This window comes from Mus pahari, chromosome 2, assembly GCF_900095145.1.
Source record: "Mus pahari chromosome 2, PAHARI_EIJ_v1.1, whole genome shotgun sequence".
In the NCBI taxonomy this organism is placed as follows: domain Eukaryota; kingdom Metazoa; phylum Chordata; class Mammalia; order Rodentia; family Muridae; genus Mus; species Mus pahari.
Window position 1 is genome coordinate 102621273 of NC_034591.1, and position 18391 is coordinate 102639663.

Below are 18391 nucleotides of genomic sequence, written 5' to 3' on the forward strand. Positions count from 1 at the left end.
CGGGTCCCTCCTCTCCAGTCTGCTCTCTCCCCGGCAGTGTGGCTTGCTCTTCTAAAAACTACATTTTTCTACTTAACCTGATTTAACTCTCAAACACCACTCAGATATTTTTAAATATTTAAGGAGATGCTCAAATGATACTTATAACTAATTACTTATGATTTTTTTTTTTTTGGTTTTATTTCAATGTTTTTGATAATAAAGATTTCTGTAAATTCTGGTATCTGGTTAGGGATAATTTTATTATTTATTTTTCATATTATTTTATGTGTATGGGTATTTTGCCTGCATATATGTTTGTGTACCACTCGAGTGACTGATGCTGGAGAAGGCCAGAAGAGGGTGTCAGATCCCTTGGAACTGGAGTCACAAATGATTGTAAGTCACCATGTAGGTGCTGGGAGTCAAACTTAGGTCCTCTGGAAGAGCAGCAGCCAGTTCTTTTAACCATTAAGCTATCTCTCCAGCATCAGATAACTAATTTTTAATGACCGTTATACCTAGTTAATTGAAAATAGTTTCTTGTACTCACCAGAGTCCTTTGTGGTGTTAGCCCTAGTTTCTTTTAAAGAACTTTGTTGATTCTTCAAGGGATGAAGATTATCTGTTTTGAAGGTTTAAAAATGATTATCTAAGTCAGTGCCAGGGATGAACCATATTAGCTCTTCTCTGATGTTAAGTTTTTCTTTGTGTGTGTGTGCGTGCATGTGTGTGGGTATTTCAGTATGCATGCTGAAGGACAGACTCAGGTTTTGTCAGAAGCCATCCATTTTCTTTCTTGAAACATTGTCCCTTACTGACCTGTAACTCACTGATTTGACTCATTGGCTGGCCAGAAAAACCCATGGATTTGCCTGTTTTACCTTTCCAGCACTGGGATTGCAAGTGTGCCATACCACACCTAACTTTACAACAATTATGGAATTGAACTCAGGTTTTTATGCTTGACCAGAAAGCTCTTTACTAAAATTATGTTTTTAAAGTTACTATCATTTCTTATTTTTAACCAATTCAGTAAGTTTTAATTTAATACCTCCTACTAAGTATATAGCAGATACTCTGCTTGTCATTGAGGATATACCTGTGATAAAGCAGCTTTATAGAATTTGAGAGGATCTAAACATGTGTGCCAGTCCAGAGCAGTGAGAATGTTAGGGTCCCAAGTGAGGGCCTATATCACCAATGTGAGCAAAACTCCTTTGAGGGCATTTCAGGAAGAAGGCTGGTGCCAGGTGGAGTCCTCAAGTGTAGACATAGTTGAAATCAAGAAAGTGTGCTGTAGCAATCATTAGACTCATGTTGAAAAAGCAATTTAGTTTTAGCAGCACATCACTAGACAATTTTCATAGGTTGCTGTCTTAAAAATCAAGTTTTATAGGAATAATTTTTGTTTTGTAATTTAATAAGTGCTATAGGGAATAAGTGTTTTATACTATATATATTTAAAGAGATAGGAATTATTTAAGCTGAGCATATGCCTTTAGTCCCAGCACTCGGAAGGGAGCGGTAGAGGAGAGAGAGGTAGAAGCAGAGAGGTAGAGGCAGGCAGATCTCTGAGTTTGAGGCCATCCTGATCTACACAACGAATTCCAGGACAGCCAGGACTATACAAAGAAACCTGTCTTGAAAAAACAAAAACAACCCCCCCCCCAACCCAACAACAAAAAATACTTAAGCTGTTAGGAAACTATAGTGCTTTTTTCTTTTTAAGGTTCAAACTCTTTAGGTAACATACCTATTTTATACATTTCAGAACCAGAACTTCAAAGAGCATTTGTGCTTGTAATACCATTTTATGGTAGAGTTTAAACAGAAAATTTAAGAAATGTTTATTTAAAACTGCTACTATGGTGTTATGTATTAACACCATACATAATTTTCTTGACAAGCCATTTTGTAAAACAAATATTTAAGAGGGAGGCCTTGTTTTAATATTATTTTTAATATAATTTTGATCCTCATCATCTCTTAGCAGTGTCATAGGCCCCAGAACCCTTAGACTGCCCTTTGATATATTCATATATAAAATTTCCTATTACTTAAGATTGAGGGCCAGCAATATGACTTAGCAGGCAAAGGCACCTGCTGCTAAACCTGATGACCTAGGTTTGATTCTTCCCACTCAGTGGAAGGAGAGAAATGATTACTTAAAGTTGCCTCCTGATTGCCATTTGATCACCAGTACACACTCACACCCACCCACCCACCCACCCACCTAACACCTACACAGAATGAAAGTTAGTAAAAAAGACACACTTTAATTGCTAATGATTGTTAATAATTAATGTAAATTGTATAGTAATTTGTAAAGGAGTTAGAATGCTGTCATTTAACCTATTTACATATGAAGAGATTATTTAATTATACTGTTTTGTAAATAAATTTCCTTACCTCTAAGTAGTGATGGTACTTACTCTTAAGTCTTCACGGATTAAATGAAATACTGTATGTTAAATGTCTAGACTTTTTCTTATTCCATATATGATTGCTGCTGTTAGTATATATATTATTATTGTCATGATGTAGAAGGTGCTTTAAAGAATGGCATGAGTAAGGTAAACATTGCACTTTTGATTGCTCAGCCTTTTTATATTTGAAACTTTGCAGTGATACAGGATAACTTTGCTGCTCCTGATTTGCCTTTGCTAACATGTTTGATACAAGACCAAGAAGAGGTTGAGCCTGATTCCTTGTTTCAACAAAGTGAACTAGAATTTGCACCTTTGAGGTGGGGTGATTCATTTATTTGCCGTCTAAATGTTCTACTCTTGTAGTAAGTTGTTAATAGTATTAATGGTTTCACGCTAAAGTGGGATTGGGAATAGAGGTCAGGTATTCTTAGCATATTCTTGTGTCTTAAAGTGGTGCAGTATTTTACATGTAGAGATGTACCATGTAACTATAGTTTATTTAGAAATCATGTATGGTTTTGTGTAGCCTTTAGGCAAACTTTGGTTATCAGTACCTGAGTTTCCTATTCTAAATCTCTGTATGCTGCTGCTGTCCTTCCCCTCCATTCTGCAAGAAAACAGGGATTTATTTTTAAGAAATTAATTTGTCTGCACTTTGAGTTTGCTCAGCTGTTCTTGAATCAGTCTAGTTAGCTTTCTTTATACCGTGCAAATATCAAGTAAGATTTTTATATTTCAAATTGATGTCTTTTAGAACAATCAAAATGGAAGGACATTCTGTAATTCTTCAGAAACATACTTGGAACCGTCCAAGGCTTTGTTTTCTGTTAAAACCAAAAGAAAACTCTACCTTAAACTCAAACCTCTAGATATTTAGAAAGTAAACTTATAAAACCCCTGTCATTATGCTGTATATTACTTTAGAATCATGGTTGCAAAGTTCTTTGTTTCCTTTGGATTATCAAGGTGATTAAGCTATATTGTATTTTGGGAGTAGATCTATAAGCCCAATAAATAACCAGTAAACTGAGGAATATAAGTTTGTGAGTATCAATTCATAGTAGGTAGCATGCATTTAAAAATAGCAAACCTTATTAAAAGGCAAGCTTTTAAACTTTTTTTGTAATGTTGAAATTGATTCTGTTTTAGGAGAATGCAGCAACAACATCAGGTGGTAGTTTACTTATTGGTTGCAAAATTTTCTTTGTTTAATCTTTAGCTAAAGATTGAAGGTTAGAACTTTTAAAAATGCACTTTCAAGTAAGCCTGATTTTAGTGACACCAGGTTTGTATTTTTGTATTAGTATTTAGAAATTATTATTAACAATAACAATAATAATAATCAGATCATGATGTCCTGTATTCCTATATGTCATGGCCACCAGATAAGGACACTCAGCAGCCAGAAGGCAACTTGGCTGATAAAGACCCAAGTTTCCATCTCAACTTTATCTGATATTAGTTATTATTTTAAATTATTAATTAATTAGTTAATACTCAGGAGCTAATTATTTCTTTCTGACTTCATATTTTCAGAGGAATTCCTGATAAGTCTGAAGATACTGAATGGCTTGCTCGACCATCAGAAGTTAGTGAAGCTTTAATCCAAGCCACCTCAGAAACATCTTCAGACTTAGCTAACAGTTGCTTTAGTATATCTCAGCATCCACTTACAGGTAGCACAACTTGTGGGTCTCAGCGCTCTCTTTTCATGTTTGAACAAGAGAATAATGGAGAAACTATACCATCTAATGCCCCTGATGAACTGAAAAGCCAGAATGACTCAGATCATGATGTCCCGTTTTCATATATGTCATGGCCACCAGAAAAGGACACTCAGCAGCCAGAAGGCAACTTGGCTGATAAAGACCAAGTTTCCACCTCAACTTTATCCGATATTAGTGATGAAAGTATAGCTGCTAAAAGAAACAACAGTTTTGGTGTTTCTTGTTCATATAATCAGTATTGGGACCAGAAAGCCTTACAACAGACTGAAGCATGTCTAGCCAGTAAGGACCATGCTTCCTTCCCATGTAAAATTACTCCTCTTCCTGATAAAATGCCATACTCTTTTCTGCAACGCATGTTAAAAAGAGGAAAAGGGGTTCCTTTGACCTCTTATAATCATCTTGAGAATGTTTGTTTAAGGACTTCAGCAGAAGATGAGATGAGTCTAAAGAATGATTCTTTGGAGGGTTTTGAAAGAAATGAAGATCTGCAGAAAGAATTATCTCAATTCTTTAAGCAAAAGGAGACTAGAAATACTTGGGCATCTTCTCAGATGCATGCCAAATATCCAGAGATAAAGTATATTGGGACTGTTGCTGTCCCTGATAGTAAAAAACAAGTTGCAGAACCATATATTCTCTACAGAGGACTTAATATCTCTGGTTGTCCTCTTCAGACAGTCAAATCCAACTTGGATGAAACATCAGAGCAACTCTATTTTAAAGAGGAAAGAAACCAAAAGGCAGCTTCTACTTTTGATGAGAAAAATGTTGATGCTACTGAAAATGTAGCCTTTGAGGCAATTATTGCCTCAATTGAGTCTTCCAATCAAGAGAGTCTTATAAGCGAGACTCAAACGGACAACACTGAACTGTTAGCAGATGACAGCGAAGAGAAAGAACCCCTAAAACCAGATCTTTCCCCATTAAATTGTAAGAGTGAAATCTCTTTCATCGATAAGCTTAAGTATCTGAAATACCAGTCTACTCCTGGGGTGTTTGAACCAGCAGATTCAAAACCATTGTTGTATAAAGAAGATGATGCTAGCTCCCTATATCTGTATCCAGATTTAAAATCACCCATTAATGCTCCTCAGAACATGCCCAGTAAGCCGGTTTCTGTCACTCTAGAGCTTAAGTCATCTTTAAGTGAAAAAGCTTACAATCAGGCTGTTGGTCTTGAAACACAGTCACCTTCATTTCAATATGGTATAAGCAATCTTGACCTTACAGAGAAGGTAGGATCTTCAAGCATTAGTATTGCGATGAAAATAGCAACTTCAGAATCTTGGGTTTTAGAAGATTTAAAGCAGCAGACCTTTGAAGAAGTTGCAGATTCCTCAGGCTATAAATTGGGTAAGGATATAAACTGTAGTAACCCCATTGAAGGTCTAATCTGCTGCTGTATGGAACAGCTAATTAGCAAACTTGGCAGCATGTGATGCAGGTCCCACTTTGCATTAACACTGATTCATGATGCATCACTGGTTATAGTCAGCCAAGAGGTATTCCTGGAAGCTGATGAAGGCCAAGGTGAAATTCCTTGGCCTTGGGGGCTGAGTTAGGCTGTGTGTGTGTGTTTGTGTGTGTGTGTGTGTGTGTGTGTGTGTGTGTTATAGTTATGCAACATGACTTTTTTTTTTTTTTTTCCTTTTTTTTAATAGAGGGCCTACAGGGGAAGGCTGAATCTGGCATCCTTACTCTGTGTGGTGATGCTAAGTACTCCAGCCTTTATGAAAGTGCTGGTGCACACAGTGAAAGAATTGCTGAATTGCAAAGAGAGGTGAGATACAATGAAGTGATCATTATAGAATACAGTCCTTTCTAGTGGAGATGTGGAGACAGGAGGATCAGGAGTTCAAAGCCAGCCCCAGCTATATAGTGAGGAGTTTGAGGTCAGCCTGGACTACATGAGATCCTCCTCCAAACATACAAACAAGTAAACAAATAAAAAGTAAAATCATGTTTATGTGTATCTTTGGATTCTGTCCTGTAGGGCATGACTAGACTGATCCTTTATAAAGTTAATAGTACTATATGTTTTTTTACCTAAATATCTTATAAATTTAGTGGAGATTTATATGCATTTATGCTTTAATGCCATCAGTTATTTATATGTGATATTCTCTGAGCCAGCATTGTAAACCTGTCTTAACCAAACAAAATATGATCTATATATGAATTCAAATGGCTTGAGAACATGAATCTCACTCTGTTACTAGACTGGCCCAGGTCTTACTGTAAGCTTCCACTGGTCTCAGTAAACGTCTTCCTTCTGAGATTTCAGTGGGGAGGAATAGAATCATAAGCATCTGGTAAAACTCCTCAGTGTGTTGTGCTAAGGAGATGGAGCAACAGTGAAGAACGATTGTTTTTCTTTTTAAAGATTTACTTTATTTTTATATATGTGAATGTTTTGCCTGCATGTATCTTTCACACCACATGCTTGTAGTAGTACCTTTGGAAACTAGAAGAGGGCATTGGATTCTCAAGGACTGGAGTCAGACCCTTGTGAGCTGCCATATGGTAGTAAGGAATTGAACTCAGGAAGAGTAGCCAGTAATCTTGCCTGCTGCAAATCTCTCCATCCCCAACTTGTTCTTAGAGAAGACCTGGGTTCTATTTCTAGTGTCCATATGGTGGGTCATAATCATCTGTAACTCTAGTTACAGGGGATCCAACAACTTTCTCTAAACTCTGTACCAGGTGCACATACATATATGCAGGCAAAACACTCATACATGTAAAATTAAGTAAAAAAAAAAACAAAAAAACCTCGTGTCCATTTTTATGATGAGGTTTGTTTTTTAGCCAACTAAGTGTCAAATTAATAGAATTTTTTCCCCTTCATTTCTCATTTCATAGGTAGATTGTTCCAATCTGGGCATTAGCCAGGCTTCTCCATCTTCATTGCCTTCATTTATTCCTCAAGAACCAACCAGTGAGTCAGAATATCATTCCTCCAATCTCAGAATGTTGAGGGTATCTCCTGACACTCTGGTAACAACACATACACATTCAACAGGTATGTAGAAAATGTAGGCATTAACTATCCTCTTTATATCTTGATCGTGCTTATTATCTTACCATGCCTTTCTAGCAGTTGGATGGATTAAAGGATGCCCGGATGTCTTATTTTGTGGTTTTATAACTGTGATAATACCATGGCCAAAATCAACCTGGGGAGAAAAGGGCTTATTTCATCGAAATAACTTCATAACTGAGGGAAATCAGGGCAGCAACTCAAGGATACTGGAGGCAGGAACTGAAGCAGAACCTTGGAGGAATGCTGCTTATTGCCTTGCTCCTCCTGGCTTGCTGGTTTTTTTCCTTACATATCCCAGGACCACTTGGCCAGGCAGTAGCACAATCCACAGTGGGCTGGGTCCTTTCTTCCCACATCAATCATTAATCAAGAAAATGCCCCACAGCTTGCCTGTAGGCTGACTTTATGGAGGCATTTTCTTAATTGAGGTCTCCTTATTTCAATTGAATGTAGCTTGTTTTAAGTTAACAAAAACAAAACAACAACAACAAAAAAACTTAACACACCAGATAATTGGTAAAGCAGTATCTCTACACATACCTGAAAGGATATCTGAGAAAGAGATTTGAGTAAGTGGACTGAATATGGAAGATCTGTCTCACCATTGTGAGTTTGTCCAGTTGTTTGAGACCTGGATTAAACAAAAAGGTCCCACTGGGACACCTTTTACCTGCCCTTGAGCACAGAACTCCAGGTTACTTGGCCTTTAGGCAGTTTTCCTTGCCTTTGCTCTTAGACTGAATTATATTGTTGGCATAATTGATTTTGAGGTTTTGGAGTGTGAGCCAAGCCATACCATCAGATTCTTTAGGCAAACACCCTAGGATCAATTTCTCCAATTTCTTCAGAGAATTATCTGCTAATCTTTATTTAGTCATTTTCGTTTAGTTTTCCCTTCAATATAAATTCTAAGTTTTCTTTTTTTTTCCCCCTTCCTTTTTCCTCTTTTCTTTTTTGAGATAAGGATCTCACTATGTAGTGCTGGCTGTCCTGGAACTCAATGTGTAGACCAGGCTGGCCTTGAACTCACAGAGGTCTGCCTGCCTCTGCCTTGAGTGCTGAGATGAGGTGAGTACCACCATGCCTGGCAAATTCTAAGTTTCCCGTAGGCCACTCTCAATCTGCTTCTACTGCTCACCACCTTCCTCAGTAAATAATATGCTTTCTTCCTCAAAATGATCTCCTGTGCTCTTTTGTACAAGATTATTTGCATTAATACTTCTCTTGAGCTCAATTACTTTTGCCTTCTAGTTAGGAAAAATGGTTTGTTTGTTTTTGAGAAGATGGGGATTCATATAGTCAGAATGATTGTGTCCCCTAAAATTTTCTCTTTGAAATTCTTACTCTCAGAGTGATGGCATTAGGAAGTAGAGCCTTTGGATGGTCACAAGAACTCTAGTGACAAAGTAAGGACCTTGGAGTGATCCCTTGTCACTCTCTGCCCACATGAACACAGTACAGTGGCATCTTCTGTTTCTAAGAGGCCCTTGCCAAGTGCTATATCTACAAGCACCTTCATGTAAGGTGTTCTTCCTCCTTTCTCTGTGAAAATAGGCATGCATTCTAAGTCCTTGTATGTTGGGCCAGAAAGGCCTCCTTAAGTATTCACATAGATGATACCACTAAACTAGAGCTTTGGAAGAAAATATATTCAGAAACTTTTTTTTTTTTTTTTTTTTTTTTATTATATGTAAGTACACTGTAGCTGTCTTCAGACACTCCCGAAGAGGGAGTCAGATCTTGTTACAGATGGTTATGAGCCACCATGTGGTTGCTGGGATTTGAACTCGGGACCTTCGGAAGAGCAGTCGGGTGCTCTTACCCACTGAGCCATCTCACCAGCCCTTTGGCCAGGTTGTTGATCTAGTTGTCTTTGTCTCTTCAGTGCATGTGGACTTCAGATGATAGTTTTTGAGAGTTGGTCTTCTCTTTCTATTATGGGTTCTAGGAATTAAATTTGTGTTACCAGGCTTGTATGGCAAGCAATCTTAACCGGCTGAACCAACTCACTAAGTCTTATTTTTTAAGCATTTGATCATATTACTTGCAAACAGGAGGGCTTTGATTTCTTTTCCTTTTCTCTTTGAATATCTTGTATTTCTTTTGTCTTATTGTTGTAGATAAGACTTAATATTATTTAATCCGAGTGGAGAAGGTAAATGCTCCTAGATTTTCAGTTATTTCCCATTTAGGAATATGTTAGCTTATGTGGTATATTGAGATATGTTTCTTCTGTTTCTAATTCTTCAGGACTTTTATCTTAGTGGGTATTGGACTTTGTCAGTGGTATTTTCTATATCTGTTGAGGTGATTGTGTGATTTCTGTCAAGAGTTCACTAATGTTGTATGTTGTGCTTATTAACTTATATATGTCAATTCATTCTTACATTCCTGGAATTAAGCTAACTTGGTCATTCATGGTAAATTACCCTTATAATGTATTAAAATGTTGAATTTAGTTTGAAGTATTTTACTGAGATTTTAAGCATTTGTGTTCTTCTGGTGTACAGACCTATTTTCTTTTTTTGTGAGTTCTTGTCTAGCATTGGTATCAGAGTAAAACTGACTTCATAAAATGAATTTGGTAGTATACCTTTTTTATCCTATTATTTGGAATAGTTTGGGGACCATTGGTAGTTCTTCTTTAAAGATCTGGTAGGGGCTAAAGAGATGACTTAATGTTTAAAGAGAACTGGCTATTCTTCTAGAGGACCTTGGTTTGAGTCCCAGCATCACATGGCAGCTAACAACATCTACAATGCCAATTCAGGCCAGTTTACACCTTTCTTTGGTCTCTGCAGGTATTGCATGCATTTGGTGCACAGACATATTTAGACAAAACACATGTACACATAAAGATAAGTAATATTTAAAGAAAAGATATAATGTAGAGTCAAAGGGTTGGCTTAGTGGGAAAAAGCACTTGCTGTGCTAACTGGGTGTTTGATTCCTGTGAAGGGAGAACTGACTTTTGAATGTTGTCTTCTGACCTCTAATGCACAACATAGTACACTGGTGTCTTAGTCACTGTTCTATTGCTGTGAAGAGGCACTATGACCAGGGTAAGTCTTACTAAAGGAAGCTTTTAACTGGGGGATTGCCTTTAGTTTCTGGGGCTTAGTTCATTATCATCATGTTGGGGAACATAGCAACACACAAAGGTTGGAGTAGTAGCTGAGACTTTTAGATTCTGATCCACAGGCAGAGAGAGAACCTGGGCCTGGCATGGGCTTTTAAAAACTCAAACCCCACCCCCAGTAACACACTTGCTCCAACAAGGCCACTCCTCCTGATCCTTCTAATCCTATCAAAAAGTTCCACTCCCTGGTGACTAAGTATTCTAATATATGAGCATATGGGAGCCAATCTTATCACGACAACTAGTATTTGTGTACACACATACATTAAGTAAAACAAAGTATTAAAACAAAGTTTTAAAAGAGGTCTGATTGTCTGGGTGGTGGTTATATAAGCCTTTAATCCCAGTTTTTGGAGGCAGAGGCAGGTCTGGTCTACAGAGAGAGTCCCAGGACAGCCAGAGCTCCATAGAGAGACCCTGCCTTGAAAAACCAAGGGAAAAAGAAAGTCTGATAAAATTCAGCAATGACATGGCACCATCTGGGCCAGGACATTTTTAGGTGACTTTGTAAAAAAACAAAACAAACAAACAAACAAAAACTTCAGACTCATTGCTTGTTGTAGATATGTTTAAGTTATTTATATCTTGGTTTAATTTTTATAGTTCATGTCTGGTGGTTTGAATGAAAATGGCCCCTCATAGACTCATTTATTTGAATACCTGGCCTCCAATTGGTGGAACTGTTTAGGAATTGAGTGATATGTCTTTGATGGTGGTAGTGTTTGCCATGCGTGGGCTTTTAGGTTTGAAAACTCCATACTGTTCCCAGTGAGTGCTCTCTCTGCCTAGTGATTGTATTTCAAGATGTAAAAAACTTAGCTACTACTCTAGGGCCATACCTGCCTGCCACCATGTTCCCTATCAATGATGGTCATAGACTTGCCCTCTTGAAACTGTAAGCCCCGGTTGTAGATTAAAATACTTAATATAAATGAAATAAAACAAAAAAGGGTTGTTTTTTTTTTTTTTTTTTTTTTTTAGGTTGCTTTGGTCATGGTGTCTCTTTATAGAAAACAAAACTAAGGAAATACATACTTAGAAATTTATCCATGTTTTAAAAAGATTTTCTAGCTTATTGGAATATGTGTTTTCATATTGATATGTTTTAATAATTCTCTGAATTTTATTGTTATCTATTGCAATATCTCCCTTTCTTCATCTCTAATTGTATTAATTTGGGTATCCTTTCTCTTGGGTAGTTTTGCTAAGAATTTGCTAAGCCTTTTTATCTTGTCAAAGAACCCTCTCCTTGTTTCATTAGCTCGTCTGTTCTCTGTGTTTCCATTTCAGTAATTTTTGTTCTGATCCTTATTTCCGTCTACTGATTACACATTTGCTTCATATTTATTTTCTAAGACCTTGAGTTCCATGATTAAGTTTTTTAATTGAAAACTCTGACTTTTTAAATGTAGGTATGTGTAGCTTTAAACTTCCTTCTTAGAATGGCTTCATTCTATCTCACAGGATCTGTTGACCAGAAGACTGGAGCAGCAGTAGTCTCTTCTGCTTACTCACAGGAAATAAAGCCTGGGAGGTTTCACCAAGAAGAGTTGCCAGATAGGCATCTTAATGAAGGGGTTCGGAAAGTGTCACCTGCTCTTAGGACAGCTGTCCAGAAGCCTGAGATGCTACCAGTACAATCTAGTTCTTACTCTAAAGGAATGAAATCTATTTTCTACCAGCATCCTGTGTCACACAGACATCAAGGCAAAGAGCCTCTAAATGTTTCAGCTGTTTCTGGATCAGCTGATAATAAAGCTTTCTACCAGCAAACATTATCAGACAGTCTACTAACTGAAGAAACATTGCCAGTTTCTGTTATTCCTGGCCCAGGTGACCAGAAGACTCCTTTACCATCAGAATTCTCTCTTTCTTATTCTCATAGAGGAAAGAACCTGCCCGAAGATGTGAAAGTTTCCACTGATTCTGGATCTGCTCACAAGAAGGCTGACATTCCAACAGCATCCTCTAGTACCTACCAGCACAAAACAAAACCTGGTAATATTTGCCACCAAGAGTTGCCAGACAGCCGTGTACCTATAGGGTCTAGAAAGGTCGCATTTGAATCTGGACCAGCTGGCCAGAAGTCTGGGGTTTCTCACCCATATGATGAGATGCCCAGTGTTTTCTATCAGCAGGAGTTGTCAGATAGTCATTCAGCAAAAGGCCCTACAAAAACCTTTATACCAGGACCAGCTGACCAGAAGACTGATCTAACAACAGTACTCCCTACTTCCTCTTCGCATGCAGAGAAGCCTGTTTCCCCCTACCAGCTAACCTTGCCAGGTAGTCATCTACCTGAAGATGTTTTCAAAGCTTCTTCTGTTTGTAAGTCATTTGACAAGCTATCTGGAATAACAGCTCTAACCTCTGCTTCCTCCTCTTACAAAGGGAGACCCAATATTTCTAATCAGCAGAAGTTTCCAGACAGCCACCTAATTGAAGAGGCCCAGAAAATCTTGGGTACAACTGGAACAGTAGACCAGAAGACAGTGACACCAACAATGTCTTCTACTTTCTTTTTACAAAGAGAAAAGCCTAGTATTTTCTACCAGCAGACCCTGCCAGATGGTGGTCTATCTGAAGAGGATCTGCAAGTTTCAGCTGTTCCTTGGCCAGTTAACCAGAACATTGCTATACCAACAGTAACTTCTGCTTCTTTCTCACAAAGAGAAAAGCCTCAGATTTTCTACCAACAGACTCTGTCAGTTGATCATTTGCCTGGAGAGCCTCTGAATGTTTTAGCAGCTTCTGGACCACCTGACCAGAACACTGGGGCACCAACAGTAACTCCTAGTTCCTACTTCCCTGGAGAAGAGTCCATTATTTTTTACCAAGCTGGTTTTCCAGGTAACACTCTATCTGCAATGTCTTTCAAAGTTCCAAGGATTTCTGGATCAACTGAACAGACTAACATAACAACAGGATCATCAGGTTCCTACTCAGTTGGAGAGAAGTCCATTATTTTCTACCATCAGGCCTTGCCAGATGGTCATCTTCCTAAAGAAGCTTCTCCTGCACCAGCTGACCTAAAGACTGGGGAGCCACCAATATATTTGGCTTCCTGTTCTGTTGGAGGAAAGCCCATTATTTTCTACCAGCAGCCTATGTCAGATAGTCAGCTAACTAAAGGTCACAAAGAATCAGTTGTTCCTGGACCAACTGACCAGAAGACTGGCATACCAACAGTACATTCTACTTCCCAATCATATATAGAGAGGCGCACTGTTTCTCACCCACAAGAATTTCCAGATCTTAGTGAAAAGGCTTTGAAAGTTTTAGGTGATGTTGGATCCACTGAACTGAAAACTCAAATACCAGTAGTGTCTTCTGCTCTCTTATACAAAGAGGGGCCTAGTGCTTACCACGAGGATTTGCCAGATCTTACTGAAGAAGCTTTGCAAATTTTAGGTGTTCCTGAAGAAGTTCCTTCTATCTCTTATCAGAAGAAGTTACCAGATCATACTGAAGTATCTTTGAAATCAGTAGGCTCTGGCTCTGCTCATCAGAAGACTGGGGCACAAATAGTCTTCTCAAGGAGAGAGAAGTCCAGTGGTTTTCATCAGCAGGAGTTGCCAAATACTGGTGGGGATGCATTAGATGTTTTTCATCCTGAACCAGTTGTCCAGAAGGTCAGGAAAGCAACAGAACCTTCAAGTTACTATCCACAGGGAGAGGCCAGTGCTTTGTCTCCACAGGAGTTGCCTGCCAGCCATCTCACAGGAGAGGCTCTGAAGGTGTCAGATGGTTCTGCACTTGCAGCGCAGACACCTGGGACACCAGCAGGACCTTCTAGTTCCCACTTCCATAAAGAAAAACTCAGTGATTATCAAAAGGCCTCACCAGATCGTGATCTAACTGAAAGTTCTTTGAAGGCTTCAACTGTTCCTGGACTATCGGATCAGAAAAAGAGACCTGCAGTCTCAACTGGTTCCTGCTTACACAAAGAGAAACACAAGATTTCAGCTTCAGATTTGCTGGATTGCCAGACGGCCGAGTTGCCAACAGTTACTCAGAGGTCCTGTTTACATAGAGAGGATCCTGCAATTTCATCTGTGATCAAACCAGATGACCAAAAGATTCCATTATCAACAACTTTTCATGGCTCCTGTGCTCAAAAAGTAAAACCTGTTATTTTCATTCAAAAACAGTTACGAGATAGAGATCAAAGTGAAGATATTCCGAAGATTTCAACTGTCTCTGAGCCAACTGTTGTAAACACAGTTGTACCAGTACTTCTGTCTGGTTCTCATTCACACAGAGAGAAGTCAGATTCATTTTACCCACAGGAACTGCCAGATAGACATCTAACTGAAGTTGATCTGAAGGTTTCAAGTGGTCTTGGTCAAGCTGACCAGATTTCTGGGTTACCTACAGGTATTCCTGGTACTTATTCACACAGTGAAAAGCACCAGCTTATCTCAGAACATGTCCAAGAGCTGATGGATAATTTGAATTCTTCTGAGTCTTCTTGTCTCAGTGTGGATAGTATGCCTTTAAATTCACACATTGATGATGGAGTTATCATATGTAAGCCAGAATCTTTAGGTTTTGCCAATGTTGGCTATGAGGAAATCCAGGATATAGATCATGGTTCTAAAACCCTTAAAGAAATCCAGACTCTCTTGATGGAAGCAGAAAATATGGCACTGAAACGATGCAATTTCTCTGCTCCCTTAGTCCCTTTCAGAGATGTTAACGATGTTTCATTTATACAATCAAAGAAGATGGTTTGCTTCAAAGAATCCTCCACACCTGATGTTTGTACCCAGAGGGAGTCATTTGTAGAAGAAGTTCCACACATTGAATATGTACAGAAGGACATTGGCACACAGACGAACCTTAAGTACCAGAGGGGTGTTGGAAATTGGGAATTTATCAGTTCAGCTACCTTTAGAAGTCCTCTACAGGAAGCAGAAGGCACAGCTAGAGTGGCATATGATGAAACTTTCAGGCAATATAAAGCTGCCAGGTCTGTAATGAGGTCTGAACCTGAAGGCTGCAGTACAGGCATTGGGAATAAAATTATCATCCCTATGATGACAATCATAAAGAGTGACACGAGTAGTGATGTAAGTGATGGTTGCTGCTCATGGGACAATAATTTACCAGAGTCTTTGCAATCTGTTTCTGATGTTTTTCTAAACTTCTTTCCATATACTTCACCCAAGACTAGCATAACAGATAGCCGAGAAGAGGAGTGGTTGTCAGAGAGCGAGGATGGTTATGGTAGTACAGATTCACTGGCTGCACATGTAAAGTACCTTCTGCAGTGTGAAACTTCACTGAATCAAGCCAAGCAGATACTTAAAAATGCAGAGGAAGAGGAATATCGGGTCCGAACCCAAGGTAAGGACTCACTGACATAATAGGCATAGTCAGGCTTGTGAGCATTACAGCTTAGCAGTTTAAAGTGAGACATTTGGAGTTCTACTTTCATTTTCTTATAGAACTGTAGAATGATCATATTTTCTATGTACAATCTGGAAAATAAGAACAATGCTGTAAATGAGACATATGATCAGTAGTGCTAGTCTGTGTTTATGGTTTTAGAAGGAGAGTCTCATGTTAGATGAGCAGTAAGAAAGTAGTTTGGTCAACAGTTTTAACAGACTTCCTTAGTTAATTCTCTTATTGTAATATCCTTGTTTGGGGACACATATGTCTCCAATTTGTTCTTCGGTAAGTTGTTTTGTATTCTAAATCTATGTATGCTTTCTCTCTGTTTTCTAATGAAATTTTTGGAGTTGATCTAAAGTCTTAAGGGGAAAGACACTTACCTGGTCTTTAGTACTAGAACTTCGGTTAGAGGTCTAAGTCTAAAGGGTATTTATTAGTCTCATTAATCTCTAATAGAATCTTTGTAAAGGAGACATAATAATCTTTAAGACATAAGGACATGTGTTTTGGGTAGTAACTTGTACGTGGTTCAGGACTGGCTCGGAATCTTGAGGCTAACTGCCTGTGTGGTTCCTTGTACATTTGGATTCTGTCAAAATCTCCCTAGTTTTGCTTGTATTAGGTATCATAGAGGTGTTAGTGGCAAGTACTGTGGGGAGATAAAGAGACTTTGATTAGAAGAAAAATTAAGATTAATGATTTAAATACTATATTTAGATTGGCTTCTTTGGAGATAAATCTGTAGAGGATAGTTTAAAAAACCCAAACTTTTAGTTTATTTATGGTGACACATAATTGTAATCTCTGTACTAGGAGGCTGAGGCACAGAGATCATAAGTTCAGAATTACCCTTTGTCTTATTTACTGCTGTGAACAGATACCATGACCAAGGCGACTCTTATAAGGACAACATTTCACTGGGGCTAACTTACAGGTTCAGAGGTTCAGTCATTATCATCAAGGCGGGAGCATAGCAGCATCTAGCAGGAGGAGTTGAGACTTCTATATCTTCATCTGAAGGCTGCTAGAAGACTGACTTCCAGGCAGCTCGCAGGATCTTAAAGCCCATATCCACAATGACACACTTCCTCCAACAAGACCACACTTCCTCAGAGTGAGCCCAAGCATATTCAAACCACCATACCCTGGATTACATAGAAATACCCTGCTTTGGTAGATGGTCAGACTCTTCAATGAAATGGCCTCTTAAGAACTAGTGTGTCACATACTTGAGACCGTATGCTCAGCTTTGTGTTGTGCATTAAGGGGCAGATATAGCTGGTTTTCTTTACTTGAATAGTAACTTAAAAATTACCAGTTTCACAGTTTTAAAATCTCAACTGTTTTGTGATTTCTCTCTAGCCTGGAATCTAAAGTTTAATTTAGGACGTGACCGTGGATACTCCATTTCAGAATTAAATGAAGATGACAGGAGAAAAGTAGAAGAGATAAAAGCAAAGTTGTTTGGTCATGGAAGAGCAACTCACATGTCTGAGGTATAAAACCTAGAAGTGAAAACTGAAACTGTGAAAGGGGGCAATAGAAACGAGAGCTCTGACTTATTGATGACTCCAGATAAGTTGCTGATAATCTTGTGCTAAAGTCTTAGCGTCTTAATTCTCTAAAAGTTAAAATTGAAGGACTAGATTCTTTAAGTTTTGATTCATTCCAGAATTATCATAGTAGTAAAACAGTAATTGAGGTTTTTTTGCCAATGCATTTTTACAGTTGAGAGGTTAAATGTCTCCATTACATCTTATAATTCAGATGGAAGCTCAGATTCAGAAGTAGATGTTCTGTTTAAAAGTAGAGTTCAAGTAGTTTTATGTAAAACAGCTTTCTTTTTAATAGTGCTTATTTCCTCCCCTTTAGCAGACTTTCTTGAATGGAAGCATTTATCTTTAAAAAAAAAAAAAATTATTCCTGTGTTTCCTGTTTAGCTCTAGAAACAGAACATTAACAGATACCATTGAACTGGACATGGTAGCATGTACTTTAATCCTAGTATTTGGGAGGCTAAGTCCAGAGGATCACAAGTTCAAGGCCAGCAAGAGGTACTTAGCCAGATTATATTTAAAAAACCAAACCAAATCATCACTCCCCAAACCCTGACAAATGACTTTTTTTTGGATCTCCTTCCCTAGACTTACCTTTATTTCTAATCCTGACATGTGTTGGCTTTCTGCTGCTCTACAGTATGCTTTTGAATTTTACGTAGAATCAGCATGATGTGGGGCTGGAGAAATGCTTCAATGGTTAAGAGCAATTGTTGTTCTTGAAGAGTATCAGGGTTCAGTTCCCAGCATCCATATGGTAGTTCACAACCATCCATGACTCCAGTTCCAGGGGATCTGACACTGTCTTCTGGCCCCCAAAGTCACCAGACATACCTGTGGTACACAGATATACAGGTAAAACACTCATGTACATAAAAAAGAAAATCAGATGTTGTACTGGCTGGTTTTGTGTGTCAACTTGACACAGGCTGGAGTTATCACAGAGAAAGGAGCTTCAGTTGGGGAAGTGCCTCCATCAGATCCAGCTGTGGGGCATTTTCTCATTTAGTGATCAAGGGGGAGAGGACCATCTCTGGACTGGTAGTCTTGGGTTCTATAAGAAAGCAGGTTGAGCAAGCCAGTAAAGAACATCCCTCCATGGCCTCTGCATC

General features: G+C 38.5%; 1 protein-coding gene across 6 annotated transcripts in view; it reads left to right on the top strand.

The window, feature by feature from the left end:
- The window catches only part of Alms1 (ALMS1 centrosome and basal body associated protein), a 102420-nt gene that overhangs the window by 15282 nt on the left and 68747 nt on the right, over positions 1–18391 (top strand). For 3 of the 6 annotated variants that reach the window (XR_003843230.1, XM_029534803.1, XM_029534805.1), the window contains exons 4-9: positions 2608–2728; positions 3948–5494; positions 5803–5921; positions 7004–7163; positions 11788–15672; positions 17086–17219. Coding sequence is in view for 5 of the 6 variants with exons in the window: in XM_029534803.1 (XP_029390663.1) it covers positions 2608–2728; positions 3948–5494; positions 5803–5921; positions 7004–7163; positions 11788–15672; positions 17086–17219 (5966 nt within the window). In the remaining variant the exon portion in view is untranslated. The remainder of the gene's footprint in view (positions 1–2607; positions 2729–3947; positions 5495–5802; positions 5922–7003; positions 7164–11787; positions 15673–17085; positions 17220–18391) is intronic. The other 3 variants (XM_029534804.1, XM_029534806.1, XM_029534807.1) reach the window with 3 other exon arrangements.